At 47.2% G+C, this 20,226-nt stretch overlaps 1 protein-coding gene across 1 annotated transcript in view; it reads right to left on the bottom strand.

The window, feature by feature from the left end:
* SH3BP5 (SH3 domain binding protein 5) overlaps positions 1-11,426 on the bottom strand; it is a 57,819-nt gene extending 46,393 nt beyond the window's left edge. Inside the window, exons 1-2 of the mRNA XM_087824932.1 lie at positions 11,238-11,426; positions 9,538-9,600 (exon numbers count right to left, since the gene is read on the bottom strand). Coding sequence (XP_087681058.1) covers positions 9,538-9,600; positions 11,238-11,384 — 210 coding nt within the window. The 5' untranslated portion in view covers positions 11,385-11,426. The remainder of the gene's footprint in view (positions 1-9,537; positions 9,601-11,237) is intronic.
* Positions 11,427-20,226: the final 8,800 nt, after the last annotated feature.

Raw genomic sequence — 20,226 nt, 5'->3', positions numbered from 1 at the left:
ACAGCAAACATTAATAATATCTCTCAGATAAGCCAGCAAAACACAGCAAAGGAAAAAAATCAGGCAAGAATAGAACAAAACTTTTCCACCTTCCTTTAAGGAAATGAAAGAGGCTGGTTCTCTGAACTCTCTAAGAGCTGCTTTGCGAATGAACGCGAAACCCTTGGTTAGGATGCTTCGCATAAAAGCGACAGTCCTTTAGTGTGGAAACATCTATGTGGCCATAGGCAGATGAAGTAACTCTCAAAGAGAAGGGCTGGGCAAAGATAACTGGGATGCCTGCCAAAGGATGGGGGTCAACAGATGTGTAACTGAGCCAGCCCCCCCCCACACACACACACACACACTGCTACGTTGAAGGTCCCTGCATAAACGCTCAGAAGGAAAGACAGAAGCTCAAGCAGCCCAAGTGCCCATCGGTGGGTGAGCGGGTCCAAAGGCGGTGGCACGTTGACACAATGGAATGCTACTCGGCCATCAAAAAAGAAGGGAATCTCTTGCAGCAGCATGGATGGACCTAGAGAGCATCGTGCTACGTCAAACCAGCCAGTCCGACAGAGACAATTCCTGTATGATTTCATTTATATGGGGCATCTAATGAACAAACAAAACAGAAACAGACTCATAGATACAGAAAACAGACTGACAGCTGTGAGAGGGGAGGTGGGTTGAAGGGCTGGGTGAAAAAGGGATAAAAAAAAAAACACAAAAAACACAAAACCTCATAGACACAGACAACAGTGTGGTGATTACCAGAGGGAAAGGGGGTGGGGGAGGTAGGAGAGAGTGAAGGGGGGAGAAATGGTGATGGGAGGAGACCTGACTTGGGTGGCGAGCACACGACACAATATACAGATGATGTACTACAGAACTGTACACCTGAAACCTATATAAGTTTATTAAACAAAGTCACCCTGATAAATTCTATAAAAAAATTTTTTTAATAAAATAAAATGAAAAAGAACATAGGGACTACAGCTCTTTGCTGCCTGGTCAGTTTGAAGATTCTATCAACCACTGGGACAGCAACAAACCCATCGGCCCCACAGCCAATCTCCTTTTGATGAGGGGACACCTCAGGAAGAGGGAAGGCATCTTTGATATGCCTAGGGGCAGTCATGTGTCACTGCACAAAAGTTTGCTTGACTACAACAACAAGAGTCTGTGTTCCTAGGATGGGTTCCAGCCAAGGGGCCAGGAAAGTCTGTGTATTATCTCATTGGCCTTCATAGTTTAAAAGGAAGACACATTGATTTTTTTAAGGCAGCAGAGTCAATATTAGATATCAGATAGTTATTTCTATGTTCTACTCAACAGCCCATACTAATAACATTTTGTTAATGTGCTTACAAGTGAATGAGTGCAAAACAGCCTGTATATGCCAAGTCTATCCATTTAGAAATGACGCAAATACTCAAACTCACATAGTAACCGAGTTTGAATATCTAAATATTCTTAATATTTGAAATGTTTTCACTATTATATCTTGGTGATTTTTTTTGTATTTCATAAATGAGGGTTTCTTGGCTGCAGACAATCCTAAAATGCCTTTAAGGCACTTTTCATCCCTCCATGAATTACCACAATGAGAGCTTGACAATAGGGTAATTCACTCGGCAAGCCCACCAACATGAGGATTTAGCTACAATTAAGGCAGAGACTACCAATCTGAAAATTTTTTCCCACCAGCCTTCATAGTTCCTAAAATTCCTTTCATAGAAATTCATTTATTTGACTCATAAAGACATCTTTTTATGAAAATGCTTCATTCTCTCCACCCCCATTCCCTGCCTATGAATGTGATAAAATACTGTCATTGTAAATAATTTAGAAAACGTCAAGAACTGAAAAATAAAAATCGCCAGCATTGTTAGCAACTAGCAACTACCACTAGTAACATCTGAGGGTACATTTTCCCAGAGCCATGCTTCTCAAACTATGTGGAAATGAGTGTCCCCCAACCCCAACCCACTGTGAATTAACACTTCTGTAGAATATATAAAAATCAACTAGAAAAGTGAAATGCCACTCGGATCACCCAGCAATGTCACTTATATTTTTAAGTTTCTAAACTCTTACTCTCAATGTATTTCACCTTAACTGGTAACAAGCAGTTCACTGTCTGTGGACCACACTATGAATCACTGTGTTCTAGACCTCTGGTTTCTCAGAGGCACATATTCTTACTGTATACATGGTTTTATATATTCTCTACACAGAGTTTAACGTACACTCTATATTTGTATTGCCTAATCTTTCTTCCACTAAATTGATCATGACCACTGGTCCATATTCACACATGCCATCCTTTCTCAATGTGAAAGACCACTCTTAAAATGCCAACTTCTCCAAGCAGGGCAGAATCTTAGACCTTCATGAGCTAAGGCCTCCCTAAGTGCGGGACTCTGAGGAGGGGAAGGACACAGGTGGTACTTTCTAAATCTCACAATTGTGCCCAGGGATGGCCCTGCCTGACAACAGCCTGGGGACTAATGCAATTTCAGAGCCAGCACTGGAGAAGAGGGACCCGTCTGTTTTTCAGGATGAAAACACCAAGTCCACAAGGGCTCTTAATTCTAAGCAAAAACTGACATCCGTTAATTCTGACACTCACTGTACCCCTGTGCGCAGACGCTGCATGAGATGCTGTGGACAAAAGATGGGGAGGCTGAGCCCCTCCCTCCAGGAGCCAGATCTTGTAGGGGAGCCAGACACGTAAACGAATGACCATAATACAGCCTGAGGAACATACACCAGAGGCGGGTAAGGGTGCTAGCAAGGGCATGAGACAGGGAGTGCAGGTTAAGACAGCCTCCAGGCCCCACACCCCAGAGATTCTGATTCTGGGTGGGGCCAAGGATGGTCTAATTCTAACAAGTTCCTGTCATGCTGAGGCTGTGTGTGGTCCTTGCCAGGCTCCAAGGGACCAAGTGCCCCTAAAAGTCAGCAGACCTCACATTCTAACCCAACACCGCCCTATGTTACCTGATGCCAAGACCCTCCACCTACCCCTTCCCCATGGCTTTGGGGTTGGTTTGTTTTCCCTGACTATAAAGTAGTACAAATTCTACGCAAATAATTCAGAAAATATAGAGACAACAAATATCACTCATTTCACCTCAGGTATAACTGGTGTGTAATCTTTTCCAGGCACTTTTATGCACACAGACATAGTTCAAGGAAGATTCGCACCAGACTACTTGCTCTTCTGGAACCTGCTTTTTCCCATTTAGATGTCCTTCTATGTTATTAACAGGCTGCGTCATCATTTTAAGGCCTAGATTCTATCAACGATGGGGTGTGCACTGTATTCGCTTATTTAACCAATCCCCCTATTGATAGTCATGCAGATTTATAATTTCCCAACATTTTAAAAAAAGATTTCTTATTGATTTTTAGAGAGAGGAAGGGAAAGGGAAAGAAAGAGAAACACTGATGTGAGAGCGAAACATGGATCGGCTGCCTCCTGCACACCCCTGCAGGGGATCGAGCCTGCAGCAGAGGCATGTGCCCTGACCGGGGATCAAACCAGCAACCTTTTGGAGCACAGGACAATGCTCAACCAAGTCGCACCGCCCAGAGCTAATTTCCCAACATTTTTAAACAATGCTGCAATGAACATTAAATTATTCCCTTAGGATAAATTCTTACAAGTACAATTGCTGGGTCAAAAGTTAGTGTCCCTTGGCATCCCAGCAGTGGTGTGGGGGGACTGTCACTGAAGCAGAAGGCCCAAAGACTTACCTTTCTGATGGCCACACTTCAGGTCAGGGCTGTGAAGACAGCCCCAGCAGCCCCCGCTTGGGTCACAGAGGCACCCACCAAAGACCTCAGGTATGTCTGTCTTTACCATCAGCCAATGGCCAGAATCATAACAACACTGATCAAGCTGCGGGTGATGTCTATACTGTCAGCTCTCTCTCCCCACTTCTAGGCTACTCAGGATGTTAACGGACCCTCCCAAATGACCTGGGTCTTCAGGCCTCAACTCTGATGCCTCCTATTCCACAAAGTACCCCCTGGCTTCCAGAAGGGCCCGCACAGGCCTCTCACTCCATAAGTACATGCTCGAAGCCAGGAGTGGGTGAGCTCGTCCAGGGCAGGGGTTTAGTTGAGGGACCCACACAGGACTCAGTCTACAGGACAGGCTGTGTGTTTGTGACATGAATGCCTCTAGGCCAATGTTTACTTGAACCAGATCTCACCTGAGTACAGAGGTCAGGGCCCCGTCCAGCCTGGACTGGGCAGCCTGCCACAGGCCTGGAACTTGGTGCCAGTTTCAAGGAACAGTTATTTCTCACTTTCCCTCATCCATTTATCACTTCAAATATTCTCTAGTACTTTCACCAAAACACAACTGAAGTCTTATAGGGCCTTCCCCAAGTGCACACCACACACCACACACATCACATACACACCACATATACCACACACCCCACACATACACAATACGCCTCACACACAAACCATATTCATCATGCACAACAGACACTCTCATGCACAGCACACACCCAATACACTCCCACACCAGCCTCACACATCACACAACCCATACACACCACCCACAAACAACACACACACACACCATGTACATACCACACCACATGGGTCTTGAAGGGTAAAGTGCTAAGATGTGTCAACACTATTCTTTCAAGAAAGAATTTCTCTCTTCCCCTAACTTTCTTATTGATTTTTAGAGAGAGGAAGGGAAAGGGAAAGAAAGAGAAACACTGATGTGAGAGCGAAACATGGATCAGCTGCCTCCTGCACGCCCCCTACAGGGGATCAAGCCTGCAGCAGAGGCATGTGCCCTGACCGGGGATCAAACCAGCAACCTTTTGGAGCACAGGACAATGCTCAACCAAGTCGCACCGCCCAGAGCTAATTTCCCAACATTTTTAAACAATGCTGCAATGAACATTAAATTATTCCCTTAGGATAAATTCTTACAAGTGCAACTGCTTCCAATTCACCCCTCCCTTTCCTCTCCCACCCCTGAGTTTCCAAGCTCAAACTTTATTTTTAAGAGAAAACATTTGCTGGTTCTGGTGGAGGGGGGGAGCAGGTTCTGGGTGCAGGCCTTCTGCACGTTTGGGGAACACAGATGTCTAGAATCAAATGCTTCTCCAACCGTCCCCACCCAAACAGTGAGGGACAGAGCATGAACATTTGCCACTCACTGCTCTGCCCCCCGGGAGAAGGGCAGGCTGGAAGAGGCAGCTTTTGATCAGTGGGAGCCAGAAAAGCTGTATGTGGGCAGCTAGGCCTGTGTCCACCCTGTGTCCCTCCTCATCTTCCTCCTCCTCTCCCTCCCCTGCCTCCTCAGCACACTTCCCCGCATGGCCTCACCTGAATGGCCCAGTTCTCCCCGACTCTCCTCTTCTGTCCACCGCTCAGCCCACCCCCAGCAAACTGGTTGCCCCTTGCCCGGTCCTCAGCCAGCCTGCACCTCCAGCTTAGCACTGGCCATTCCCTCTGGCTGGAATGCTCTTCCTCACACGCCCCGGAGGCGCTCTCTCCATACCTGCCTTTGAGGAAGTCTTCCCCACCCACCATATATAACACTGTACCTCTCCCCTCTCCCACAAACACCCACACTGCCGAGGCCCCTTCCTGACTTGTTTTCCTCCTTAGCACTCATCACCACGTAACTACCATGACGTTCAGTGTTAAGTGCATGTCCTCCGCTTCCGTAATGTAAGCGTCGGGACATTCTCTTCTCCCCATCACCTAAAACCGCCCTTAGCACATTGTAGGTGCTCAATAAATACTCAAGGATGGGTCTGTGGGAAAATACATTTACTTTCTTAACTTGAAATATCAGGCTTATATCCAAGGGCCTCTCTGGTTAAAAGGTCACTCCCTTCAGCAGCTTGAAAAGGTTGGCCCTCGAGATAGCAATCAGAGTGCAAAGGGGACACAGCACTGCTCAAACAAGGTCAGAGGCAAAGGGAGGTTGCAGGAAGAGGCAGATATCCAACTGATGACATGCAGGTGGCCCGCATCCAGAGGCCTCCTGGTAATCTCCGACTTAAAGAGCTGAGACAGGGAATGAGATAAAGGTGAATCCAGACCTGCACCTTGGCCTACGGCTGCCCAGAGACGGCCAAGCCACGTTCTGCGAGTGACATAGCAGCCACCACATACCTGGTCACCAGTTCCCTTTAGACAGTCAGGAGGGGTGCTGGGCACTCCAGATCATAAACAAAAAGTAAAGGGAAAGGAAACGTGGACAGCATAAGACCCTCCTCTAGAGGCTTTGAAATTATTTCCATCAATCCTCATTATTTGCAGATTCCACACTCATTAAAATTTACTCATAACTCCAAATCAACACCCATGGGGCTTCTACAGTCATTTGTGGGCATGCACAGAGTGGCAAAACAATTGAGTAACCCAGTGCACATGCTCCCAGACGAGGTCAAGCAAAGAGGCCCTCCGCCTTCTGGTTTCAGCTCTCATACTGTAAACAAGTGTCCTTTACCCAGTCCATTTAGTGCCACGTTTTTTGCACTGCGTGCTTTTTGTTGGGGATTCTGCTGTTCAAAATGGCCAAGCCCTAGTGCTGAAGAGCTGTTCCGTGTGACGGGTCTTACAGAGAGCTCGTGTGTTAAACAGGCTTCAATCAGGCATGAGTCTTTGTGCTGTTGCCCATGAGTTCAACATTAATGAGTCAACGACAGATATTAAATAAGGTGTCTTTAAACAGAAGCACACATAAAACAAAATTATGCATTGCTCCGTTGTCAAAAACATGACTAGAGGCTGCAGGAACCTAATGTGGGTTAGGGTCCTGGGAGCATGGTTCAGGATTCACTAATTCAGTCTTCACCGTGACTTTACAGAAAACAACTACCACAAATAATGAGAATCAACCGTATATCAAAAGCTCTGCTTCCTGTCCCACATCCTCTGGCACACACCCCTCTGCCACCCCCGCTGTGCATGCCATCTGCTACACTTTGCACATGGACTTGAGTTCTGCAGGCTTCTGCTCAGCCATCTCCCAGTGACTCCTCTCTTACAGCCTGTCGCATCCCTCTTTTACTGTAGTTATTACAATCGGTAATTATCAGCCACCTCTCTACTCCTCACCCTCAACCAAAATGTAAACTCGCAAGGGCAAGACCTTTGTCTTGTTCACCCAAGTGTCTGCAGTGGCCCAAAAAGGTGCCTGACGCAAGGCTGGTGCCCAGGGCTTGACTGAAGGAGAGAACAGCCCACCACAGACACACAGCGACACCATGATCTCCTCCGGGCTCCGGGAGCATGACAAGTGTCCAGAGAGCCCCGCACTGAGCATGAAATCCCTCTGCCCCTTTGGGAGACTGACAGGAAGCACCTATTGGACCTGGGCTGCCTGGTGCCACATGTAGCTGCTGAGTGGCCTGTCCAGACTGAGATGTGCTCTAGGTGTAAAATATGCACGATTTTGAAGAGTTCACATAAAAATAACTGTAGAATATATCAAGGCTTTTAATATTGATCCCATGTTAAAATTATACTATCTGGAACATTCTGAGTCCAACGAAATAGATCAAAATTAACTCCAGCTGTTTCTTTTTACTTTTTAATATGGCTACTAGGGAAGTTTTAATTGCTTGTGTAGCTTGCGTTATATTTCTGAGTCTCTCTTGGTTATAATAATACCATGAAAAGGTCAGCCAGCGACACAGGCCAGCTCTGACCACCTCTCTTCACCGCTGCCAAGCGCACTCCAGAGCAAGGCAGGAAACACCTGTCCCATGGCTTCCTGTGACACATAAATACCTAAGTGTATTCAGAAAAAGGATTCGGAAATCGGGGCTAAAAAGAGTTTAACAGATGAAAACAATTTTACCCCCAGAAGGTAAGTAAGCACTACCAGAACAGTGGCCAGCATAGCATAGGCATACAAATATTTGATGAATGAATGAATCAATCAGTCCTTTGAAAAAAATAAACACTATTTCCAACTTGTCTATTCATACTTGGGATGGTAGAATATGAGAGCTGGAGGGGATATGGAAAATGACCTGGCTCCACAATGTCACTGAACCGAGAGGACACTGGGCCTCCGTGTCCTCACCTGAAGAGGTACTCACCACCTCCTGTACTCTCCAGGCACAGGCTGTCCACTAGAACTTTCTAGAATGGTGGAAATGTTCTCTGTTCTGTCCAACTCAGTAGCTACTGAGCTCTTAAAATGTGGCTACTGTGACTGAGGAACTGAATTTTTAATCTTATTTCATTTCAATTAATTTAATGTAAATTCAAATAGCCGCACGTGCCCATATTGGGCAGCACGGCTTTAGCCTGTTGTGACAGGATGGGATGAGATAAAGCTTGTAAAAACATTTTGTAAATCCCTATAAAATGGTTGGGCTTTGGGTTTTGTTTCATGTATCACAAATCTGAGACTCTGAAAGGTTTCAATTGCCCAACAAAAAGACTTGATTCATCCTAAGTGAAAAGAATTTAAATAAACACTCAGATCCACTTGGGGGAGAAGGGCAGCCAGTGTTCATAGATACCTACAGTCGCAAGAGAAGTGTTAACCCTTCACACACAGCTCAGAAAACAAGCTGTTAATCCCCACACCTACATCCAGATGTGGTACCTGCAGGGCTCGGCACGGTAAGCAGTCAGAAATCGAGGTTGCCAGGGTACTGCTGGCAGATAATATCCCTATCTCCTGCACCCTGACTCTTAGGGACCAGATGTTTCCTGCCCTTTCCCTTGACCTTCCCTGCTATTTCTCCTGCTACAGAACTAGGTCCTCCCAACAGCTCCCTGCATTCCTTCAGCTCTGACGGAGTCATTCACAGGCTCTGGGATATATGCAGGGGTTGTTCAAATCTGCTGATGGATGGTAAAACCAACCACTACTGAAAAGGCATGGGGTCTAATTGGCAGCCGTGAAGAATGCTAATCTGTTTACACTCAGGTTGGAAGATGTTCATGAAATTCAAATCCAGTTCTAGTCTCTCAAGATTCTTCCCAGCAGGAAAGCCCTTCCCAGTCTAAACAGCTTTTCCTTACCTTTAAGATAATTATATTCTCCACACAAGCAGACAAGAAAGACATGAGCAGCGAAGTAGAAGTGGGTGAATTATTAGAGCAGGAAAGTCAAAAAAGGTTTAAGTCTGAGGAAACACAGTGTTTCCAAGTACAGTGTAAGGAACCGCCCGAAAATATTGAAGAGATTTTGTGAGCTCATTTATTTCTCTCCATGAAAGAGTTCAGCTCATTTTCCCCTCCATTCTTTAGCTTTTCCACAGACACATTAACTTTAGGGCTTACGCGTGTATAAAGCCCTTGGTTTTGGCCTCACGGAGCTTCCATGATGAAAAACAACATGTGAAATTGGATCCATATGTGTTCCACCCACAAGCTGGGCTCAGTGGTGTACTTTATTCTGTCAGGCAGCAGGCTATTGCTCAACTTCGAGGAGGGGACGCCAGCAATCACCCTCCAGCTACTATAACAAAATTAACCATTCTGGTGTCAGTGAGACTGACACCACTTCAACAAGAACAGGGACCTGGCTTTCTGTACCTCAAGTTCAGTCTCCCGCCGGTTGATGTCATCAGTGGATTGATTTAACTTCTCCAATTCTCCCTAACAAAGAAAAGAGGGAGAGCAAAGATTTAAGGGATTGTCTTTTGTTTCCAGTATGACTCAGCCCATACCTGCAAAATTACCCCAGCACAATTAGTGAGAAGAGGGACGAGTCAGTATTCTCAAGGAAAATACTTGAGCCTTGGCTTGATGAGCAAATGAATGTCAGCATTTTTGAAAACTTTATCTGGATTTGAAATGTCATAAGGTCCCAGGAATTTGTCTTTTCTTAGAAGGTCAAATTCCAGGTTTGATCTTTCGGGTAAACCCACCTGTTACAAATGGTTTAGGGACCGAATCAAAACAGTGCCTTCTGCCTTACAGCAAGAACTTTGCAGAAAAAACAATAAAAGAAAATAAACAAGGCCAAGCCAAAAGTATAAACCCAGTGAAATGTTTTCAATCAAGGGCAGAATTCTGCCATTAACTCATTGTGGCTGAGTATTTTTCTATAAAGATGAAAATCTTTTCTTTTCCAACGGCCAATTATTCAATCGCCCTAGGTATTTTTTTTAAAAAACTGCTCTGAGAAAACAAAAAATACCTTTAAATAAACAGTTACAAAATGAAATTCTGTAAAAGTACCCAGCATGAAGTTAACTCATTTTACTCTGCAAACAAAGGGTCTTGTTAATAGAATTCCTGTCAAGAAAGCAAGGTAGCAGTAGTTCAAACTGATGATTTTAATTAATAATATTTCTAATGCCAACATTTCCCACCTTTATCTTGCTAATCTGCCAAAAACAATGCAATGAAATCGAAACAGCTGAGTTAAATGAGCTTTTAATTGACCTGTGCACTGAAAAACCAATTAGGGCTCCAGGAACTGAAAAACATACTTAAAAGCAATGTATTTTTTAAAACGATTTAGGGAAAGGGTAGAAAAACGGGTCTTGGAGAAAGGATTCCCTGTGCTTTTTGCTCGGAGGGTGAAGAGGTTAAACTGTCACCCCTGGATCTAGGCTTGGAGATTGTTTTTTAATCGTCTCCCTTAGAAATGGAGGTGCAGGGCGCCAGGCCATCCCCTCGCCTTCTCCCGCGTCAGCTCTGCACAGCAGCTGCTGCTGATTTCTGCTCACACTCGACCTCGTAACACCGCAAAGCTGCGTTTTAAACCTGTGAGGCCAAGTGCAAGGCTGAGCCAGCGGTGACAATAAACCCTTCAGTTTGGTAACAATGAATTAATGAAAAGCAGGCAGGCTCAGGCCGGGCACCTGCGCCAGGTGGACTCAGAGCCCGGCCCGGGTGCCAGCCACGCCGCAGGGCAGACAACGCCCACCGCAGCCGCCCCTCCACTGCGGGCCCGCAGGCCGGGCAGTGCCCGCGGCGCCGGCGGCTCGGCGGGGGGACCCCATATCCGCATGGCGCCCCCGCCCCCTTTTTCCCTTTGTTGCACATCCACTGAACGGCTGCGCCCGCTGCGGCTCCCCCAGGGTCCTGCCCGGAGTCTGCGTGGGGCCGGGGGGGATCCCCGCCGTCGAGTCAGGCCGCATTCACGCGGGCACTGCAGCCTCCCCGCGAACCCGGCGGAACCGAAGCTCCAGACCCTCCCTTCTCGCCCGCAGCTCGCAGGCACCGGGGCTGCGAGGCGGCTGCGGGCGCGGATGCCGGGGCCCGGGGCGCCCCCCGCGCGCTACCTGGATCCGGGGGTCCACCTCTTCCTCCTCCTCCAGCTCCTGTTCCATCGCCTCCTCCCGCTCCTCCTCCTCCTCCTGCAAGTCCCGGGCGGACGGCAGGAGCTCCGCCGGCTCCTCGGCGAGGCTGCGCTTCAGCGCCGCGTCCATGCCGGCAGCCGGGACGCCGACCCGGCGGCGGGCTCCGGCGCGTCGGCCGCCGCTGCCCGCCCCCGCCCGCCCCCGCCTCGGTCTCGCCGCAGCCCCGCGGGTCGCGGAGCGCCGCAGCCACAGCCCGAGGCGCCGCCGGCCGCGCGGGAGCCTCGCCGAGGCGCAGCGGAGGAAGTGGGCGCGGCGCCCCCGCTCCGCGGCCGCCGTGCGCGCGGCGCCGCCGCCCCGCCCCGTCCCGCCCGCGCCGCCCTCCGCGCGCCTCCCCCGGGACCGCGGCGCCGTCACAAAAACCCCGGCGCCCCGAACCCCAGCGCGGTGGAAGCAGGGCAGCCCGCGCGCACCCTTGTTGCACTTAGCAGCCCGGACAGATCACAAACTCCCCGGCGTGGGACGCCTGCTGCTTTCCGGGCAGCTTTCTCCCTCCTTGTCTAAGGCAAATGGGCTGGATGGAAGAAGAAAGAGGAAAGTTTGGGGTATTTCCACTGCCCGAAGTCACCCTGAGAAAGAAGCCTGGGCCCAGTGGCCCTGGACTAGCTTCAAGGCTCCTTCAAACCCCTGTCTGTAGGCGCCTAAAGCCGTTTCTCCCCTTGGGTGAATCGCGGTCATTGTATCCGCTTAGAGATTTTGCCAGAAGAGGCAACGCAACGCATGCTCACGCAGGAGCCGGCCGCCCACGCGAGCACTCCCTGGCCCTGGGCTGTGGCCCCCGCCGGGCACAGCTCCACACCCCGACACCTGTGCTTCCATGGCTGTGGGATGGTGCTACCTACCCAGCCGGGAAACATGGAAAATCATGGGTCAGGGATGTGGGTGGCTGGCGGGGTGGGTGGGTGCGGCCTTTGCAGAGAGGCAGTAAGGGCAACCCCTGTTACTATTAATGGGCACACTCTGCCCGGGGACTTATGCACTGGTAAGGTTTTCTGCCCACCCAGAACCAGTAAGCAGCCAGAGCGTCCCTGGCAAACTCAACATCACAAAAGGCCAAAGATCGAAGGGGCATGCCTGTGCTGTTATAAAATGTCAGGACCACTGTGATGTCAGGGGAGCACAAGATGGGATGAGCTTAGCAAAGCAGGAAGGGCATTGCCAACCGGCCGCTGCTAATGTCTCCTTCGCTGCCAGAACGCAGGACGTGCCACTTTCACACAGAGGCTGCGGCCCGTCGGCTCTGTGAGTGTGCAGGGCAAACTTGCTTGAGAAAGGAGCTTCTTCCTGAGAGAAGCCACCTTGGAAAACCTGCTTCTGATGATTTTATCAGAAGCTAAGATGGGGGGGTTATTCCTTGGGCAAGGCACCACCCTCAGAGGCTGGCACTGAGGTCGGCTGTGGGAGGAGCTCGTCCTGGCTCCTGGGGGTAATTCGGGTGTGCGCCGTAGGTCTGTTTCTGAAAAGGTCCCGTGTACTCATTGTTCTTTGCATCCATGGAGAGTCAGCGGTTCTTTGAAGGATGTTCTGAAGTTCCTTGATTTTCCAGTGCTGGATGCAGGCAGGGACCAGACAGCCATTAAGAGCTACTTTGGGACAAGAGTGCCACCAGTGTTCCTCCGGTGGCTTGGAAGCGAGCCTGTAACTGAGCGGGTACATCCTAGCTGTGAATAATCTGAGAGACAGAGATCGAAAGCCAGACACGTGAGGTCAGCCCCGACTCTAAATGCTCCTCAGCGGGTGGAACCCCACCCTCACCATTCTAAACAACCACCTCCAAGAGGCGTTTCTACTTAATCTTAGGTCTAAGAGCAATAGAGTGCCTCAAATGTTGCCATGGAACACAGGGAATGTCAACTCAGACTTCTGTTATCTTATTTTTAGGAGACTTGGGCCAGCTATAGCTTTAATCCCAGTAGTGTTCTGAAGTTAAAATAAGAAAAAGAAATAACCACAGCAGTGCTATATTTTTTTTGTTGGTACATGTATGTGCACATAAATGCTTAGAAAAAGGTCTGGAAACTCTGCCAGAAAAAAAATGATTTTATTTTGCCTGTAATGTGGTTTCCAAGCACCCGTCTCTGCCTTGCCAGGCTTTGAGTGGCTCAGGGCACACCTGTATCAAAGCTGCAATTTCGTGGCTGGGGCCTGATCACAGGGTGCCCAGTGTGGGCAGTTGGGTGACGGCTGGCATCTTAACAAAACTCTTGAGGACTGCTTTGCTTAGAAACCACACTCCCTGTTCGATTTGTTTTTACTACCTCCTTGCAGTTTGTTTAAGTCCTGACACGGGAGGGAAATAGACTGTGTGTTTTCCTGCCCACCACTTCCTCAAGTTGTAAGTGAATGTTCTTGGGTAAAAATCACAGCCTCTGTGCTTCCCAGGTGCCATGTAAAACAGGAGGCTGAAACTAGGAAAGCAGGAGGACAGAGGTGTCTGTCAGGATGAGCCTGCATTTACATATTCCTCTATAATGGGCCTTATTGGATATGCTCTGGTTCCTTTTGAGGGATTAAAATCAACCTCTCCTTTTGTAACCCCACCTCCTCACTGATGTCACACACTTGCAATGCAAGCCTCCCCCTCCCTGAATTATATAAAACAAGGAGGTATCACCCAGCCAGTGTGGGTCAGTGGTTGAGTGTCCCATGCACCAAGAGGTCACAGGTTTGAGTCCCCATCAGGGCATCTGCCCAGATTTCCGTCTCCATCCCCAGTAGGGGTCATGCAGGAGGCCGCCCAGTGATGTTTCTCATCGATGTTTCTCTCTCTCTCTCCCTGAGACTTCCTCTCTTTCTAAAAAAATCAATGAAAACATAAAAACAAACAAACAAAAAACCACAAACAGGTCTCCAGCAAAGAGACACCCTCTCCTTATTTGGTCCACCAGTGGTGAGCGTTTGGGAATGTCTCTATTCCTGTAGGTGTGGAGAGACACTTGGATTTGTTTAATAAACAGTCACAGAAATTCATGCCATGCTCATCTTCAGGTGAACAGAGGGGTCTCCAACTGGGCCTAAAATGCTCCTCAGTTTTTTGTGTGTGTGTGAAAAGAGAAACCACGGAGGTGAAAACCCAGGAGCGGAAGAACGAGAGGAAGTGAGACCATCTGATGACCTCAGAGCGCTCAGGTTCAGTTTAGGACAGAAAGAGGGGTAGTGCTGGCCATTAACGTCAGTGTTTTTCTTCTGGCAGCTGAAAAGAGCTCTGTTACACTCTGTAAGAGCACAGAAGTCATCCCATTTTCTGCCTGCAAGGGCCAGAATGGGTTTATAGAGAAATTGATATTGGCCCAAATAATAAACAGAATTTCTTCAAACAAGGAAAGAAGATTTTGCCACAGAAAGGAAGAAAGGGCTTCCCAGATAAGAAATAATATGAAATCATGGGAGGGATGGATGAGTTGGGAATGAGGGGGGAGATCATTTGGATTGGGGCCCAGGAAGGGACTGAGGAAAGTGGAAGGAGCAGGGATGAAGCCTAACGTTTGGGGCAGACTGTAGACTATAGAAAGCAAGCTGCCATTCATTCATCTGTTCATTACTCATCTAACAAATATTTACTGAGCACTGAACATGTTTTAGACACTGTACAGGTGTCAGGGTTGCCATTATGAACAAAAGACACAAACTCCCTGCTGTCAGGGAGCTTACAATCTAGTAGCAGGAGACAATAAAGGAATAAATGTATAATTATGTCAGTGTGATCAGTGCTAAGGGCCAATACCAAGCAGGGAATGAGCTACCTGGCCAAGGTTTACCCCATGTCCCAAACTTAAGGGAATCAGGTATTTTACACAAGGTTTTTTTAATGTCTCTTTTAGTGAAATTTGTAAGCTAAAAGTGGCCAGCAACATTAATACATTTTTGAGCACCTACTGAATACACTATTCCAGGTACCAATTTGAAGGCCCCAAACATGTAGATGACAAAGTCATAGTACCTCCCTGCTTGAGGAGACATGCTCCCACAAAAATTGTGCCCCAAAGCCACAACCACTTAAGTTTCTTTCTGTCAAACATCAATGACATTTAAATGAAGATTTCCTGCAACACCAATTAAAAAACAACAACAACAAAAACTTTGCATCTTCTTGTTAACCCCTATAAAATAGAAACCTCTCTTTTGGACTAAGAAGGAAATGAATCTGTTCACACCACATTCTAGTAGCAGTGACTGAAGAAATCGACAGCCAGCATCTTCTCTCTGCCCACCTGTAGTCTTTCCATGGTGCCTTAGGCACCATGCAAACTAAGAACTACTGGCTGGATCAGACCTGAGAGCATATGTTGTCTGGGTGAGGCAGGGTTTTATAAATTTGTGCCAGCACTGAAAACTTGGGCACTAAGACAGAAAAATTCAGACTTCTCTGTCAAAAATCCAGAGGAGTTGGGAGGAGAAGCTGACCCCTTTAGAAAGTCGTGTGCACGCTCAAGGGCACATCAGAACCCTTGGCAGAACTAGCAGCCCACACACAGTGAGTTTCCCACCTCTCAGCACCCTGTGCGAAGGTGACGGGAAGGGGGTGTGGTGAGGTTACATGGCAAGGGGACGTGGGAAGTTGGTTTCCTCTGCCTTCTTCTCACTTTCCCTTCTCTTCCCACCGACTCCGAAGGATCATGACATGTGACAAGATGGAAGAGAAATTTAAAGGAGGCCTCAAACCCTTCAATAATACTTTTTGACCCCAGATGACTGGTTCTCAGAACTCAAGGAGCTACAGAAGCCAGTTTCTTTGAAAGGGATCAGAGCCTCCACATTAACGAGGCATCCGTTTAATTCTCTGATTCAGTGACATCAGTGTGTTGCCAAATTGTCTTGCACTGTGGCCGCTCCCCTCTAATGGGAACCTTTGTCTCCTAAATTGAATTAAGTGCAACACTCTTGACCCAGATGAATTACAGGCCAGAGTACTTAGAGAACTCAGGAAAGAGACTTTCATTGTGTATCTGTGGTCTTAGAGGACCTGCAGGGTTTAAGATGGTGATGGAATCCTAAAGACAGGAAAAAAGTGTTCCATTCAAAGGAAAAAGAGGGTTCTGTACACCACAAACCAGTGAGCGTAACAGATTGCAGACATTATTCTAGAATGGAGTTTAAAGGGGAAAGTGCGTTTCTGCTCCTGGAAGAAAAATGACCGATCACTGTGACCAACCTTGGGTTAACCAAGAACAAATCATGTCAGTCTTGCCCTCACTTCTTTATTCCACAGGTTTATTAGTCTAGCCAGGGAAGGAAATACACAAAACAGGAGATCATCATTGTTCCAAGATTATCGGTACCGGAAAAGGCCACATAAATAAATCCACTTATAAAGGAAAACAAAATTTCACATGAAATAGTGAAAAAATGGCTTTTACCAAGACTTTACCCTGAAAAATGAAACTTAAAATTAGGAAAATAAGTTGCTTTTGCTGTATTTTAAAAACTGTTTAGTTGACAAATATTTACTGGGCATAATTATGTGACACCCTCTGGCAAGGAACATACAGCAGTGAACTAATAAGACAAAATCCCTGCCCTCGTTGGGGTCTATAGTCTAAGGGAAGACAGGAAAAAAATTAAGCAGAATAGGTGTAGCTAGTGATACCAATAATTGCTTTGAAGGGGAAAAAAAAGTAAGATAACCAAATAAAGGAGGCTGGGGCAGGGTGGGGGCTGCCTTAGATGGGAGGTGGAGACGGTCTGGATCCCTGAGTGGTTGCATGGAGGAGAGCACCCCACCCAACCTGAGTACACTGAATTGTTGTTACCCGAGCTACAAATAAAATTCCATCGTGATTAGCCATTAAATGTTTAGGTCTATTTGTTACTGTGGCTTAGCCTATTCTAAATAACACACTGCTCTACTTAACTTCAGGAATGGGGTAATGAATACTCAGTAGTGAGGAGCCCCTTGTATACTTCAACAGGACACTTAGTGGTATCCTGTGATCTCCTATAAACAAGCTGAGAAACATGGGTGGTTGTTAGCCCAAGTTAGAGAAGCAGTGACTGACTGGACAGCCAAACCTAAAGGCCAATGAATCACTGTCCAGACACACACATTCTTTGGTCTTGATTCTCAGGTTGATCCTTTTCAACATTTGTAATAACGACTCAGTGAGTAAAGAGAAGGCATGCTTCTAAAACTTGCAGAAGATGCTGGAAGGGGTACCCTGGATTGCACAATCGTGATTCACAAAGATCTTGGCCCTGGATTTTCATTGTGTTGTTGTATCAATGACACCGATAGAGAAAATAACTGACAAAGACTTTGACCCAATGGGTGCAGAAGAAACTTGGTTTTTAAAGGAAAGGTTTGTGGGCCAAATAGAACATAGTAAAATTCATTAAGTTTAAATATAATGTCCTGAACTTAGTTGGAAATAAACTGGAACAAAATGGAGAAGGCGTGGCTTAAAACATCACATTTTTTAAAGAGATGAGATGTTTAGGCCACATTACTAAAACTATTATGTCCAGAATGAAGAGGTGATCATCTCCCTTTCTACACCTAAGGGAACCCCCCCCTCTTAGAGTTTCGCAGTGAAGTGCTACCCTGGACTGTGAAGGGACAGGGATGGAGATTTTAGATTTAGAAAAATAACTTTCTGTTTGTTGAGTCTGTCCAAATTTTAACTGCACTGCTGCAATAGATAGTGAGCTTGCTGTCTCTGGATGCATTCAAATAAGTTAGCCATATGAAATTACTGTTATTTAGTCACTTTTGACCCGTAAGAATTCAATTTCACATGGTTCAACCATATGGTGAGTCAAGCAATTGATGATGGTATTTTAAAAGCAAGTGATAGAAATACAAGGCAAACTAGCATGAGCAAAAGAAGAGAGGAGTGATAGTGGAGTGGAAGGTGTATTGGCTCATATAACTTAAAATTACAAGGAAATTCTAGCTTCCAGTATGACTAGATCCAGGAGCCTATCCCACCCTCTCCATCTCCCCTCCCTGCTCTCCTCAGTGTTGGCTCTGTTCCCAGACAGACCTGCCCCTTGTGGTGGGCAGCCAGCCACCAGCAGTTCCAAGCTTGGGTTAAGCCAGTTTAACAACCCCAATCAAGAGTCTCTCCTCACCAATAACTCTTACTGAATGGCTTTGATTCGATGTCCATCTGTGAATCAATAACTGAGGCTTGGTGGGGGGGAGGAGTAGAATCACTAGCTACATTATAAGTAGATCCTGGAGTCCAGATAAGGATGGGATGAGGAGAGTGGCTGCCATCAATAAATCAACAAACAACACGTGCTGGCGAGGCTGTGGAGAAAGGTGAACCCTGGTACACTGCTGGTGGGAATGCAGACTGGGGCACCCACTGTGGAAAACAGTGTGGAGGTTCCTCAAAAAAGTAAAACTGGAACTGCCTTTTGACCCAGTGATCCCACTTCTGGGAATATATCCTAAGAAACCTGAAACACCAGTTCGAAAGAATATATGTACCCCTATGTTCCTAGCAGCATTATTTACAGTGGCCAAGATCTGGAAACAGCCCAAGTGCCCATCAGTGGATAAGTGGATTAAAAAGCTGTGATACATTTACACAATGGAATATTATGCAGCCATAAAAAAGAAGGAAATCTTACGTTTCATGACAACATAGATGAACCTGGAGATTATTATGCTAAGTGAAATAAGCCAGTCAGAGAAAGACAAATACCATATGATCTCACTTATATGCGGACTTGAATAAAATACACTGATGAACAAAATAGAAACAGAGGCATGGATACATGGAACAGACTGACAGCTGTTTGGGGGGGGGCTGGATAAAAGAAGGTGAACGGATTACCCAAAGAATATAGATGCGTAACCCACAGACACAGACAACAGTGTGGTGATGGCCAGAGGGAGGGGAGGCCAGGACCTGGGTGAAGGTGGGCAAAGCAGGGGAAAATGCATCCGTAATAGAGTCAACAATAAAAATAAAGTTAAGAAAAGAGAGGGGGTTCAGACACATGGGTTGAAGTAAGGAAAGGACGGCTTTACCCCTACCCGCCAAAAAACAAACAGAAAAACACACAAACAAACAAAAAACTGAGGGTCTACAGGCCAACCTAAATGAGGAAAAGAAACCAGCCAAGTGAAGACCTGGAGCAGGTGCGTTCCAGGCAGACACAGCAGCTGCTGGGACTGACAGAGGAAGGAGCTAGGCGAGTTTCAGGACCACAGAAAGAAGCCCCAGGTTGCAATTACCTGTTGCTGTAAGCAAAGCAACAAAACCTAGTGGCCTAAGGTGATAACCATTTTATCTCTCACAACCCTCTGAAATGACTGGACTCTGCTCACTCACCTGCCTGGCAGTCAGTGCCGCAGGCTGGGAGCTCATCTGAGACTGTGACCCAGGACTGCTCCCCTCCTCTCCTCCGCATGGCCTCTCTGGGTCACTTTTGTTTTCTCACAGCACGGTGCCTGGATTCACAAAGTATAGAATATTTCCTCTCTGGTCCTTTACAGAAAAGTTTGCCGACCTCTGGGCTAAGTCATGTGGAGCCTGATAAGTCTTGCTGAGGGATGGGAATTTTATTCTAAGTGATGGGGAGCCACTGGAGGGTTTTAAACCAGTGAGCCACATTGTCTGACCTCCAGTTTTAAAGATCTGCTCTGGGAATGGATTACAGGAGAGTGAGAGTGAAAGCAGGGAGACCAGCAGCAGGCTGTGGCAGTCCGCCAGAGGAGAGATGGTAGAGAGGAAAACTGGGAGAAGCAGGTAAAGTTGGCACATGTACTGAGGAGAGGAAGCTACAGGACTCACTGAGGCCTTGGATATGGAGAGGAGAGAAAGAGGAATCAGCAGGACATCTCAGATTTTGGCTTGAGCACCTGGGTTAAAGGTGGAACCATTACTGAAAAGAGAAAGACCCAGAGAGTCTTTCTCCCAAGACTCTTGGGAGAAAAGAGCAGCAAGAGTCCTGTCTCATACAT

Source organism: Miniopterus natalensis, chromosome 15 (genome assembly GCF_054644295.1).
Source record: "Miniopterus natalensis isolate mMinNat1 chromosome 15, mMinNat1.hap1, whole genome shotgun sequence".
Taxonomy (NCBI): domain Eukaryota; kingdom Metazoa; phylum Chordata; class Mammalia; order Chiroptera; family Miniopteridae; genus Miniopterus; species Miniopterus natalensis.
Note: the sequence above shows the minus strand (reverse complement) of the source record. Positions and strands in the feature narration are given on the sequence as shown.